This window comes from Epargyreus clarus, unplaced genomic scaffold, assembly GCF_041222505.1.
Source record: "Epargyreus clarus isolate Ecla_fem2 unplaced genomic scaffold, WU_Ecla_fem_2.2 ptg000007l, whole genome shotgun sequence".
In the NCBI taxonomy this organism is placed as follows: domain Eukaryota; kingdom Metazoa; phylum Arthropoda; class Insecta; order Lepidoptera; family Hesperiidae; genus Epargyreus; species Epargyreus clarus.
The window spans coordinates 26,449,484-26,464,563 of NW_027332215.1; the positions used below are offsets into that span (position 1 = coordinate 26,449,484).

A 15,080-nucleotide genomic window follows, 5' to 3' on the forward strand; every position below is an offset into this window, starting at 1 on the left:
AGTGTAGCCCAACACGAACCTGGATACATCATAACTTCTTTTGTATTCTATGGTTGCTAAAAAACAACTTGTTAAAGTTCATACATTTTATTACCCACGGGGCCCACTGGGCTGGGCACAATGATATGTATCACTGGGCCACTAGGTTGAGCTTTGATCATGACAATGGGGGTCATTGTCAGGAAGGGCGGATTCGTACAGTTCAAACACGTTTAAAAACTAAAAAAATCTAATGTAGGAAACATTAGATGTTTTCCTTTGCTGTTTAAGAATTAGATAATTAATTTCTAATGCGCACATGTATCTTCGGAAAATTACCCAATACCAGAGACAGTGGGGGTAATTTTAGGTACTGGTAATTCCAGTTGGATGAAAAATTCAACTTGACATATCCGGCTCTTATTTTCTTTAATCTGCGCTGTCAAACGAAGAATTTTGATTCGTCGAAAGAAATCGATGACAGAAGTGTAACGAATGACGATTTTGTTGTTAAAATTCTCAGAAATACACATTGCATTCACAATGTCACGCGATATTTGGTGTTAATATCTAGTTTGGTATTATTTATTTGACGACGTTCACTTTATTTATTTTTTGTTTTTGTTATGATTGTTTAATTTAAACTCTAATGCAAGTTCAGCAAGTGGAACAAGCTTTGGTAGCGGTCTTGCAATACGAATATGGATGTAGTTTAGATAGGAACTGCAACTTGTCGCCCCAGACGATGGAGACCCGGTATTACGAGGGCTGTGGCCGCGAAGGCCCAATTCGCTGCATTTTCCTGGGCGAGTTTCACCCCATAGCAGGCCCCAAAATATCATGCCAGGTGAGTTCTACTAAACTATAATTTTAGTACTTTCATGCACTGTAACAACACTGTGTTGCGGTAATTAAGATTATCCATTTTTTGTTACTTTTTATAGTTGATGACTCCTTATTGTAAGCTTTGTATATCGGCACATATCCTTGCACTCTTATGGACAATGTGGTAGTATATCAAAAAATAGAGAGAAGGAAACACCTCTTTTTTTGGTTTTCCACTCCAACCCTTTCACTAGCTCGACTCTGAGACATGCCCAGCATTTGCCTGAGGGACAATACTTGTTACAACTTCTATCACAATTATATTTAATTATATTTAATCATTATTTTCACCCTCCCTTTTGTTACACAAAATAAATCTTATGGAATAATTTCAGAGAATAATTATGTGCAGGCTAAATCAATGTTGACTGGTACTATTGACCAAGCAATGCAGGTGTTTGATCTATTTTTATATTACTATATAAGCTTCATTGTATCAGATTCATTGAACATTTTTAAAAAGGAATTGGAATACCATAGAAAATTAATTAAAGTTAACATCCAGTAATAGCATATTTTCTTAGTTACAATAAACTGAATGCTCATATAACTGGCCTATGTGATAAAAAAATAGATCAAACATGTCGTTAAACAAATGCTATGTAAAAAAGCGTACTATAAACTAAGTGATTATATGACGGACCAAATGGTGTGGTCTGAAGTAGTTCTAGCTCCACATGTACCATGAGGTTAAGTTTGACATTTTAAAAAATTTTTTTTAAAAGATGTGTGTTATGGAGTTTCTTTTGCCGCTTCTTCTCCATAACGAAACACCTTGTGAAGTGGTAGTAGTTGTATTGACATTCAAAAAGTGCTCTGTAATTAACCTATTTTGAATAAAAAAATTGATTTGATTTGATTTGAAAGCCTGTAATTAAGTTACACCAAGTTTAGACAATAAATATTGTAACATAATTTACTTCAGTATAAGTTAATTACCGTCCCACTTGGAAACAGGTCTGCTCAGAGTGAGAGAGGTTTATGTGGTAGGTGACCACACTAGCCCAGTACATATTGATAGATTACACACCATTAAATACTTTGTATTAACTCTCTTCTTTAAGCTCTTTTGAACTCATTCAGATGTTACTCATGATGTTTCCTTCAAGATTACAGGTGACAATTTATAATATGCTCATAACTTGGGAAAATTTGATGTTCTCAGCTTAGACATGAAATTCTGAACCCCCCAATTTAAAGGCAGATTTTCAACCACTAGGCCACCACTGCTACTTGTTATATCTAGTAGATTATTATTAGTATAGATGTTTATGTAAAGACGAGCTTTTGTCCGCTGCTTCGCTCGCGTTACGAAGTAATATTTTCATCCCCTATTTTATCCCCTTGGGGGTAGAATTGATCAAAATCCTTTCTAAGCGGATGCCCATGTCATAACATTTACCTGCAAGCCAAATTTCAGCCCGATCCATCCAGTGGTTTGGACTGTGCGTTGATAGATCACTATGTCAGTCTGTATGAATAAGTATTCATTTACATAAACTGGTACATAGAATGCTACTGTAAAAATGTTTCTGTAACGACCTGCATGGCGGAGCGGAAGGGTCCCGGTTTCGATCTCCGGCCAGACAGATATCTAAATGATGAATTTAGATTTCCGTTTCTGGGTCTGCGTGTTTGTGTATTTGTCTATGTGTGTCCATGGCACCCATGATACAGGGAATCCTAGTGTGGTGCTGTAAGTGTAAAAAGCGTTTAAAGCTTTTCTTTATTGTTTCAGTTTCCGGAGGACTACATATCTAAAGAGTTGTTTGATGCCATTAGTGCCTACATAATTCCCAAGCCACAGATCCAGAAATGCACTATGACAATGTAAGCTTACCTTTATTTACCTCAAGATACCTATATATCTTATACATATAAGTAAGATATATTTGATGTATGTTTTTATCTTTCCCAAACAGAACATTGTAAGTGGGGATAATCATAACCAGTGGTGATTCAATATATTTTTTGATTACCTGGTTTTTCTTCCATTTATATTTCCTTATATATTTATTTTTTTAAATTCATTCATATAACTTCTTACTTATCAAGGTTTTCTTTTACAATACTTGTACATATTCCATATAAAATAAAGAATATTGTTAACAATATTCTATATATATATATATATATATATATATATATATATATATTAATATATTGTGATGAAATTTACACACATATAATATAAATATAATTGTAATCATTGTAAGCCATGCTATGTACCATTAATTGTATACATTATCTATACATTATCCATTTAGTTCGAAATTTGTCTATTTTTGCTTACCGAAATTGAGTTATTTTGAAATGTGATAGGCACAGATTATGAACAATAGATTTCTACTATCCCTATATGTCACTCCCAACACATAATGAAATCTCCAAAATTGTGAAATAATTGTAATACTCTTTTCAGCAATGCTCTCGGTCATAAGATAGTGGGCTACCCGATCAGAATAGACAGTACGCGATACGAACGCAACGCATACGTATTCAACCTGTGCTTTGTGTGCGACAGCTGGTCCAAGACAGTCCAGTATGAGTCTGTCGTTAAGAAGTTGGGCGAGCATCTTGTAAGTATTTTACACCAATGTATCTAATTAATATTCTTATAATCTTGAAGCAGGTAACAAATATGCAGTTTACCTGATAGTGGATATTGCCGCATATGGACATTTGTTATAAGCCCCACATAAGATAGATTAAAGTATCATAAGATAGATTAGTTATAGAGTGCTACCCTAGATCGAGCATCAATGTGCAAGCCCTGATGACTGAGTTGAAACACAAATGTAAAAATTTTACTCATTCTATACGTATTGTAATTTCAATTCATATGTATAAGGAGCCTTGTAATACATATGTAGTTGTCTGAAATAGAATAAAATTTTGAACAATTATCAAGAACCGATGACAATACACAATTTTAATAATTTTATCCCACTCTCCTCATCAGGATCGTCAGGAATCAGGATTAACGATCTTGTGCAATTTTGGCATTGGTTTTTAGTTTTTAAGCTACAATTTTACTCCACTTATTTGTTTTATACACAGACAATAATGGAAGAGGAAACCCGTTTCGTGTCGTATGGTTCGAGCAAGCTGCCCACACTTCTGGCCCACCTGCTACATGACTTGAACACTTACAGGAAGGCCACCCTTGTTGGTGAGTACCCAGCAATTTAGAAACGTTTTGCCCAGTAAAGTTCAAAATTTGATAAATTTTATTATGGAATGAAGTAATTGTTAATGTCGGTCTTTGGTAAGCAAAACATAGGATTAATAATTAAAGCACACATTGTGCCACTAACTCTAACCTAGCAACGAAAATTGTTATTATTATTCTGTATCAATTTGATGTGTGTCTCATGCGGTCCATGGTAGATAATTATTTAATAACACGTGGATTGCATGTGCGTATGTTGAAATATAATAACTATAAAAACATTTACGTCTAGATCTGCCTCGGAACAGCGAGTTCCGGTAGCTTAGTCAGTAAATACAGAGATTAGCGGTTTTATCTAACTATTGCGTCTTTGTAAATAAAAATGAATGGTTCTTTCTTTGTTCTTTGCCTATATCATTCATCCAATTGCAACGAGTTTGTTACGTAGTACGACCGAATAATTTTCACTTCAAATTTTCAGAATGCATTTACTTTAATGACTGATGTAATAATAAATAGTAATAATTCGCCAAGTACGAGTCGAACTCGCACATGGAGCCTCCATCCATGGTCTGTACCACCAAATGTTCATTGTTTTTTGCTTATTTTTATTTAGTCTATTATTTTTAACAATACTTAGTTATATGACACAACAAAAGATGGCGTTGGGGTGATGATGAATGACACATAAACAACGTATAATAAAATTAAAATAACTATATTAAAATATGTTTTATGATTCTTATTTGTATTAATTATAATACCAGTCATAATAGTAAACGGATTGTAAAAAATTCAACCGTCTTCCTAGTACGGTTTAACAGTTAGATCGAAAAATGGCGAAAAATACCGGTTTGTTGTATGGAGACAACCTTTAATATTCAACTTTATTTTATTTTTAGTTATGCATCATCTGTAAAAAAAGCATGTGTCTGTCTATCTATTACTGTTCCGGAGATATAGCCCTGTACAGACGGACAGACAGCGAAGTCTTAGTAATAGGGTTACGTTTTTACCCTTGGGTACAGAACCCTAAAAAAATGGTGGTAAACCCACCATATGCAACTTCGACTTGTACTTGGCCAATTTTATTTATATATAAGCGGCGTTATATGTAACCTACTCAATATTTCACCGACAGTTCCTGTGATTTCGGTTTATGGCAAGCTCAATGATTAACTGACTATCATAATTTAAAACAAGTGACATATTAAAGAAGGACTTTTGAATTGCAGCTAATCGTTTATAACTGTGTAGAGAAATATTTCACATAATGCCACACAGCAGACGACATGCCGTGCAAGAGCATATCTAACAACGCTAAGAGTACTCAAACATTAACCTTCCTATAATTACGCCACAAGTATTTGAAGGCCAATTCAGTGATATCTTAGTAGTACAGTCGCATTTACTAGGAATACCATGATGCAGCTGCATTTATGATGACTCAAACGACAGCATCGCTATTGCCGAGATGTGCGGGTAATCATTGCATACCAACGCTTACATTTGTCTGATTGAAGTGTAATCAAAAGACAATAATGCCTAGGTTGAGATTTAAAAAGGAATGGTTTAACTGACTATTGATTGCGTTTCTTCAACTTTTACAAAGTTAAGTTTAAAAATAATAATATTTTGGGTTTAAAGTGGTTGATACGTTTTTAAGATTTCGTGCTTCTTAATGATAATAATAATGATAGATGTAACAAACGAGCATACTGTTAAGTGGTTACTGACGGCCTATACAATACATTACAGATTCACTCCAGATAAAATTAGAAAACTATTGGAGTCGGTCACAGGTGCGATGCGATGTGTATGTATAACACTTGAACAAGGTGTTGCCGTTACCCAATTCTTCAAACCAGAACACAGCAGTGCTTGATACTACTTGATACTATAATATTGTTATTAGGCAGAATTAGGCGTGACAGTGGTACCTCTTGAAGTCGAAGCACAAATTTTAAGGATTCCACTAGCTTCATTAATTGCATTAACACGCTTTTATTAGCTTCACCTGTATACATACATACATTTGTGGGTTTGTGTGTAACTCTCCTTTGGACTAAGATCCAGTGGCTTCTTAATGTTGGTATATTGTGAGACCCGCGATTCACCGGTCGTGGCTTTAATCCAATTTTTCTTTCACCGTACTACATTTATCAGTTTTCGAAAAGCGCCCCACACTTTTTTACTATCATCCCCCCACATTTATACTATTTATTGTTCCTTAATTGATTCGTAGATTGAAAACTATTTTCTGCTTGATTTTATCATAGAGGCGGTTATCTTAGTTTTTTTTATAAACTATATTTATCTATTTCAACAGAAGGCGAAACCGTGATGCACCTGAAGGTACTGGAAGTGCGCAAGGACCCGACCCCGGTCCACGACCACGACGTGCCCGTGCTGATCTCGTCGGTGGGGCTCCCGCGGCCCGGCAAGCCGCGCAACAGTGCGCCGCTCGACGGCTCCGAGTCTATGCACAGCCAGGAGCATCTGGACGTTGATGAAGAGGAAACCTTCGAGATTGACATGGAAGCCAACTGGGATCTCACTACGCGACAGGTCGGCTCATTGGGTTATGTAGTTGGTCTAGTGAACAAATTTTCCTTATTTATAACGTTGGATTAAATATTATCGTGGTAAATACGTACCTTATGTCGCTATATCATGGTTTTTCAAAATTAATCTCTCCAGACACATTTTCAAACATGTTTTCTTTACGTTGTTGCGACTTATGTAGACGTTATATAATATTATGTACACTTTTTAAATTTATTGTTTAATTCAAATTTTCGGGTATAATTCACTTCATTACATGCAATTTTAACGAATTTTTCGAAATAAAAATGATTTGATAAAGAAGTCAACAGAAAAAAGGAAACTTATACAATAGACTTTAAAAATAGTGGAACTCCATCGTACTAGTACGGAGATCAATATTCAAGAATAATTTGTATGTCTTAACGTAATGTTGCAGCTACTTCTTCATATTAACGGCTACAACCACGTTTCGAAGATTTCAGCCGACGCAAATGTAGAAAAGACACTCGTGAAGTCGTGCATACAGAATCTACTATATTACGGCGTGGTAAGACCTTTTGTCATTATATAATATGTACTAAATTCATATTCATATTGATTTCATGCAATTACCCGCAAAATCTACTGAATACATACGTACTGATTGCAATAATTAATTGGCCATTCTATTTTATTCCTATTGTATTAATTGATTGACCATTTTTAAGTAGGTATTTGATTACGTACGTAATGTTTAGATAGATTGTTCAAAATTTATTTACTTTAAATAGCGTATGCTCATTATTACGACATGTTCTTTTTTACAAGAAACAAAAAATCACAAAGAGTGTCTACAGTTATATTATAAAACTGTGTAAAAAATGGAAATATATTATTAGGAATGTCAAAATTATAGTGATATTAAAAAATATCATGTTTTCAGTAAATAACATAGCATAACACTTTTTTAAGATCGTTAATATATTACATTAATATACAATCCAAAAAAATACCTGGGGAAATTGGAAAGTCGCTCAGAAAGCTGACAACAAATCTCTTTCCAAGAAACCGGTACACACGTAGGAAAGTTTGTCAGTGTGTATTTATGTGTTCCTACCCCACCAGGTGACGCTGATCCCGTTGCTGAAGTTCAGCAACATGTACCGCGCGACGCCCGCGCTCAGCCGGCTGTTCAGTGACAACGAGTTGCAGAAGGCCTGCCTGGCCTACATCAACAAGGGCACCGACACCAAGGATAAGGTTTGTCTGAGGGTACGTTGAGCGCTGGCGTCTGCGCGTGTCAATTATTTACATACATCGTAGCACTTTGTCGTTTATTTCAAGAAATAAACATCCTTTTCTTGTATATTTTTTTGTGTTATAAAACGAATGTCACGGTCATTTTTGAGTTTTGTTTTGTCTTATGATAACATTCAAAACTAATGACACATAACATTGACAAACTTTACAATAAATTAAATCATTCATTTACTCAAACTATATTAGAACTGTAAGTTCTTGATAAACGCTTTTTCAAATACAATTAGTAAGTTTAGCCTAGAGTATACGTTAAATTGATACGTGCGGCCAACGCCACGCCCACTACCGCCCGTTGTCGTATAACATGTGGGATCCGCTGGGAAGGTGAGTTGGTAACTAACATTTGTAACTTCGAGCCGATAATAATAATTGCACGGTCACCGGTCATATTGACTTGTATGTTGTAATAAAATATTACGAGATATAACCTTAGTGTTATAGTTGTAACTTAGAGCTAGTTTATTAAAATCGTTCGACAACGCTGTTACTAACATGGGATCGCTTACTAACAATTAATTGGTACATTAGTTTCATAAATAGTAAAATTGTGGATTAATTTAGTTAGTACTATTTTTATGCTCAAATTTAAAAATTAGTTAATTTGGTCTGTGTTTAAATTTGCCGTTTGTCATCACGCTTGCTGACACCACTGCCATAATATCCACAAACTTACTTTCTTGATCGCAACAACAATATGTCAACATCGAATGACGAACTCAGATGCGTGTCTACACTCCTTATGATAAGTATGTTGCATAAGTATAAACATAACCGGCAAATGAGTAGCGAAATATATGGGCTATATGTATTTGGCCCTGTACTCTAATTTACAACAACAAATTAACAGTGTACGTCAATTCCATAGCCCTTTAATAGTGCACAAGGTAGTTTGAAGGTAGCAGAACCAGTGTGTTCCGCTTTGAAGGGTGTGGTAAGGGAGACATACTTTTCCGAGGCGTTCCAGCTTAGTCCTCAGGGGTAGCGGCGCATCTGTGGCCGACCTCAGGTAGGAATGTCTAATCCTATCTAGGATTGATTACAGATGTCCATGGGCGGCTGTAGCCACTTACCATCAGGTGGACTGCATGCTCGTCTGCTACTCCTATATTATAAAAAAATAAAAATTATAGTAAAAAAACACATAATGAAGGGATGTTGTGTACAGCCGTCCCTGTGTGACGTCCTGGAGATCCTGTGCTCGCTGCAGCAGGGCACCACGCTGAAGGCGGTGTGCGAGCGCTTCTCCATCGCCACCGGGAACACCTTCGACATCCGCCGCCTCATCGTCTTCGCACAGATGCATGGACTCATCAAGTGCCTTAAAAGGTTGTAAGATGATATAAAATAAACTGCTGGGTTATAATCCGAGCTAAATTCTCCATTTTAATTGTTATGTTACTCCAAATGTTATGTAAATATTGATAATGCTCATAGTAGATTTTAACTGCGTTATCATGTGTCGTCAATAAATGGCTTTGTACGCGTTTGATGTTATGTCAGAATTCACCATTTATTATAATGGAACTCATTCTATTCCACTTAGCTCCCTTGTAAACAGGCAGAATGAAAAAAAAAACTGAACGTTTTTTTAATCGTAATAAAGATATTTAATAGTGGCACTGCTGATATCTTACACAGACAAACAAAAATTTATTATAAACACTAAACTATATTATTATTATTTTACTTCTAATCAACGTGTGCGTATGTTCCCGCAGATTTCCCGTGTACGTGCGCAACGGGAGCCGTTCGAACGGGTTCAGCGCGCGCATGGAGTCGATGCTGGGCATCCGGCGGCTGTTCACCGGCCGCCACTGCACCGACGAGATCTGCTGCATGGCGCGCATCGACCTGCCCACCCTCGAGCAGATCATCGAGGACGACCCCAACGTCGCCGTCATATGGAGGTAGACTTCGCCCGCCCATACATCACAGCTTTACACGAGCACACGTTCACGCATGGAACAAAAGAGTGGGGAGCGGCCAACGAGACAAAATTATACGTACATAAAGGCATAATCATAATGCCTGTAATAAAATAAATATCAAGTATTAATTAACTTTTTAGCTTTCTATTCAGGTCGAACACCTGAAAGCAAGAAAGCAATATAATATAAATTAACGTTTTTTATCTTATCATTAGTACGATTAAAATGATGTTCTTCAAGCAATGTAACATACGTTACGTAATATATAAAAAGATGGTGTCAATTGTTATTTTTTTAATAATATTGTAATAGCAAACAAGCGTGCGGTTAGTTAAGTAGCTTTTGCTCATGAATATCTGAAAACAAACCCATATACGAGTCCTAGTTGAAGTTGGCCACGGTAACGTTTGTACCACTGTGGACTAAGTTGGACCACCTCAGAGAAGTAAAAGACCCTTACTACACCCTTCAAATCCAAACACAGCAGTGCTGAAAAAAGCTTCATCATCTTGCCGAATGTTCGGGAACATTAATAGGAAGAAGGGAAGGAAGTTAGAAAGTCTTTGGAAAAGGACACAAATATTAATTAAATTTGATGTTTACATTTATATTATTCAAAGAGTTCAAAATTTGTACTTATCTGATAGACGTGCAAAAGTTGGAAACCCCAATTATGAAAGTTTTAAAAGTCGTGCTTGTATAGCAATGTGATATTTATATTCTTAGAATGATATTTGATGATATCAGAATCTATATTATCAAGTAGGGAGTGAATAAATATAAAGTAAATAAATATGGATACCTTAGGGAATATCTTTCGTATACTCATATTTGTAATGTAACTAGTTTAAGTTCTTAATCCGCTTTCAATATTAATGTTAAGGACGGATTTAATAAATATAGATAAATAACGGTTCCAGTTGTAATATTTAAGTAAATGGCTAATAATTATTTAATTATATTATTGACGTTTTGGTTTTACTTGTAATGACATAAATATTGCTAGTTATGTAAACACAATATTAACTTACAGTATTGTATAGCATGTAGTGCGGAAACTACTCATCGTTAGTTAAATTATTACTTCTTACTTTATATGGAATTAATTATGTTTGTGAAGGGTAGTCCAAGTATCAGTATTGTGATTTATATTAATTTTCTATTCTATATTTATTGACACGTACATATTAAAACGATTTTAATTCACTGCATAACCAGAAATCACAATTAATGTTCGCCTCTATTTTTTATGTAAATTATAAGTCTAGTTTTTATAAAACGTATTAATTCTTGTAACGTTAGTTTTACCAGGAATAATCAGAATGATGACCTCGAATTCGAAGTATGGATAATCCGAGATATTCCTCACGTATTTAACATCTTCATGTAAAAGTGTGAGGTCCACATCTAATATTGAGTTCTTAGAGCATATCCATAATAATAACTAAGACATTGATTTTAAGCTACTATGGAGTAAGATATCGGTGATATTGGCACATGCTCGATAATCACAAAGTGCCACGATAATAGTGACTTCACCCAATGTGTCCGAAGAGAATTTTACAAGTGTTATTCAAAATGCCACTCTATAAAGATTATAATAAATTCTATTCCATTGTAAACCTATTACCCTAATTAGCAATCGAAGATTTTTTTTTAATCACAACCAAAACATAATGCCAGCGGATAGTAGCGCGCGTAAAGATTGGATTCTACAAAGTACGTATAGATAAATGGCGCATTTAAGCATATTTCGCAGAATTTGTCGTCTTTATAACACTATAAGAATGCGCAAAAATACAGGATATATATTTCTCACAATTAACTCTTTTCAATTGCCGTGCAGGAAAATATTTTTTTTAATACAATTAAGGATACCATAATTTATTTTTTCTAATACACTAATTTATTTTGGTTTAAGTCTAACGCGAAACTTTCTTCCAGTTTGCGCTACCATCTATACTTTTCAATTACATCATCCACGCCTAGTTGAAACAAGGCGTATATTATAAAAGGGAGCGAGAAATAAACAGAAATGGGTCTACTTTAGATTATTATTTGGATTATATTCTTTATAGACACAAGGCACACACAACACACTTATTCTTGTTACAATGACTCGTTAGAGGGTACCCGGTTTTTCATAGCTCTTGATGCGTGCGTACAACCTGCATGCAGACCTGCTGCACGGAAACACTGCCACATTTGGCATTTAGTATGAATAAAGTATTATTTTATTGTATTATACAACTCTATAGGCCTGTTCGATGAGTCAGTTGCTAGTGTAACAATTAATTATTGGACAATTTATTTATCGTTCGTAAAGATCAGGATTTTATAGATTGATTAAATTCTATATTATTGTGTTAATTCCCGCAATTTTAAATAATATTTTAAATTTTCATACGTGAAAATTAAGAAATTTTCATTCAGAACTATTGTACCTTTATTAATAAATTTATAGCATTTAGTTTGTTTATTAATTTATTTTGGGTTAGCAGGATGTATATGGTGTTCATTTGCATTGAGTAACATTTTATTCCATTTTAACTCTACCAGATTGTGAATGTGTTATGGGTTGTACAATTTTCATGTTACGAAATCATTCACTATTTACCCTCGGCTACGAATGGTCTCTAAAAACATACTACTTCATTCCCTAAAAAGTCTCATTACAATCCAGACATTGCTTGTATGAGGCTTTGGTTGTTATTAAGGTTTAACCTAATGTTGAAGTCAATATTTTAATGCAGCAACGAGATTATAATTTATTTTAATATCTCTCAGAGAGACTCATTTATTATGTCACTATTTTCGGAGAGAATTGTTTTGCAATTGCTTTTTAAATATTGTAAATCTTTGGTTATTATATTCATTGTACTTAAACACATACTTAAAGATAATCATTTGACTTGAGAACAGTGATAAATTCCGCCTTTGTTTAAGTTCTTTAATTTTTTGTGATTCTAAATTAAATTGTTCCTTTAATTGCTTTTTTATTCTTATTTTACAACATTTTCATCTTTTTTGCCCATGATTATTAACACTATTGGTGGATTGTAATTATTTTACTTATTTATTTTCTTGCGGCACAGATAAGATATTTTATTGTTAAGATTTATTACTCAAGTTAATAATCTGTCTGGAGGTCAGGAAGAAATTTATTTTGTTCAGTAATTTGCTGTGTTTATTTGTGTCAGCCTAATTTTATTTTTTTTGTGTGTTCATACAAAGTTACGAACAGATGCATATCAGACGTGTCGTTCTCATACTGACGTCAAATCAATAAAATCGTAATATTAAAAGTGCCTCCATTCACTTGCGATTGGTATTGATAAAAGCGAAACATTAATATTAAGCTTACGTAGTTCTTTTGTACAATCATAGTATTATTTTGTGAGCGAAGTGACTCGAATTGATTTAAACGAAATCATGTTAATTTATTGTATGTATATGACAAATACAAAATCTTATTTTTATTTACGTAATATTTGAAATGTGACGTGTTCAATAGAAGTAGAAGTGTTATGATGCGGACGGAATCGTTTATACTTTTTTGTCGTGATTTTCATGTCATCACAATTTATTAATCTTTTACATTTTAATTGCATTATTAATAGAAATTCCAGTAAACTATTAAAATAAGGGGCCAATAAGCCCCTTATTTTCATAGTTTACTGGATTTTATGTCATATTAATTAATTTCCTTTGCTACTTTATTGTGTAACTGGAGCTGTGAATGAAATATATATTTTATGCGTGTTGTGCTATTTACTATATCTACAAATATATGTAATGATGTAGAAGGGAGGCATTCATATAAATGTAATTCTTTCTCTTTCTTTCAAAAATACTCTAAAGGACAATAATCATCTTATCAACGTTCCGTTGTTCTGTCTTCATAAAAAGTAGTTCTTAATCTATATCGTAGACGTTTTTTAGAAATCTATTTTAATTGATACCAGTGCATCCGTAAACACTCCAACATATAATTACACTTTTTTTATTTTCATTTTGAATTTTACTGCTGAAACGCATATTACCTGTCATGGCGTGTGGATGACGTCAGACCACCCGATCGAAGCGCATCTGTTCGACAGTTACCTTTTTTCTTTGTTTTTGTTTTCGAGGGGGAAATCCTCAAAAGGTACCCGACAACGTGGGAGTTCAACAGTTACCTACAAGTAGAACACTAATGACAAATAATGACAATCAAACATCCAGTATGCTGAGTGGGTGCTGACGTCAACCCATGTTTGGGATCATGTGACAACAAACTAAAAATACAGTTTATTTATTTCATTATTATAAATAGAACTTAACTGTATGTGATTTAATATTATGCTTCTAGGAGTTATTATCTATAGAATTATAAGAAAAACATATAATTTGTATTAATTATATCAATCAGTGTAGTAGTATATTTACCCTAGTATATTTCCGGATAAATGTTTGACTTGTTTAAATTGATGACATATTGTATATTTATATAATAACCATGTCAATTTTTCAAAAACAATTGTTTTATTGATTTATATACATAAGATTAATTCAACCGTGAATCGTTCACGTTAGACAGTATTATTTTAATAACGTAGATATGTATTTTCTATTAATTACTTTTAGTGTCTTCTATAGTTCAAGGAATCGTGTATGTAAATCGGATGAAACACTTATCTTGTAAAAATAAATAAGTTTGTTTTTTTATAACACTAAAGCTGGGGCTCAGAAAAATTGTCTTAAGAGCAGTGTATATATTTCACTACGGTTTTACAAGTCGTGTGTAATCTGAGTAAAATAACAGATTTTATGGACTAATCTGAAAGCAAGTTTTTTTTGTTGTTTCCCAGTTCATCGACAATTTATTACAACAGATCTATTTGTAACTAAATAAACTGAGGCTCTTTTGACATTTTCTCTGTGTGATATCATAAGATCACAAACACTAGCATGGATTCTGTGGGCAAATAAAATAAATCTATTTTTATAAATGTATTACCACTACATTATCATTACTGGTGTTAATACCTAATGCATAAAGATCCGGTTAAACTTTCGTAGACTATATCGTGTACTTATCCGTGTCTTAAGTATTTATTTGTAGTACAAAGTATAAGGTAATGGATGTTTAACGTGTAACAGTTAGGATTTTATGCGAATAAAGTAATGAAAGAACTTGAAGTTTTTTATTTAATTTTATCTAACAGGTTTACATTACGTTACGTTCAATTGCATGCATTAGTTAATTACAATTGATTAAATAAAAAGTG

The 15,080-nt window shown here is 33.8% G+C and overlaps 1 protein-coding gene across 2 annotated transcripts; it reads left to right on the plus strand.

The window, feature by feature from the left end:
* Positions 1–427: 427 nt before the first annotated feature.
* LOC140743753 (GATOR complex protein NPRL2) lies at positions 428–14,985 on the plus strand. 2 transcript variants are annotated; one of them, XM_073075304.1, is made up of 9 exons: positions 428–826; positions 2,603–2,694; positions 3,287–3,443; positions 3,925–4,036; positions 6,366–6,604; positions 7,020–7,130; positions 7,688–7,834; positions 9,048–9,208; positions 9,601–14,985. In XM_073075304.1, the coding sequence occupies exons 1-9, from the start codon at positions 629–631 to the stop codon at positions 9,791–9,793; spliced, it is 1,410 nt and encodes a 469-aa protein (XP_072931405.1). In that variant the 5' UTR covers positions 428–628; the 3' UTR covers positions 9,794–14,985. The 2 variants fall into 2 exon arrangements, with proteins under 2 accessions (XP_072931405.1, XP_072931406.1); XM_073075305.1 differs by having other exon boundaries at positions 7,688–7,822.
* Positions 14,986–15,080: the final 95 nt, after the last annotated feature.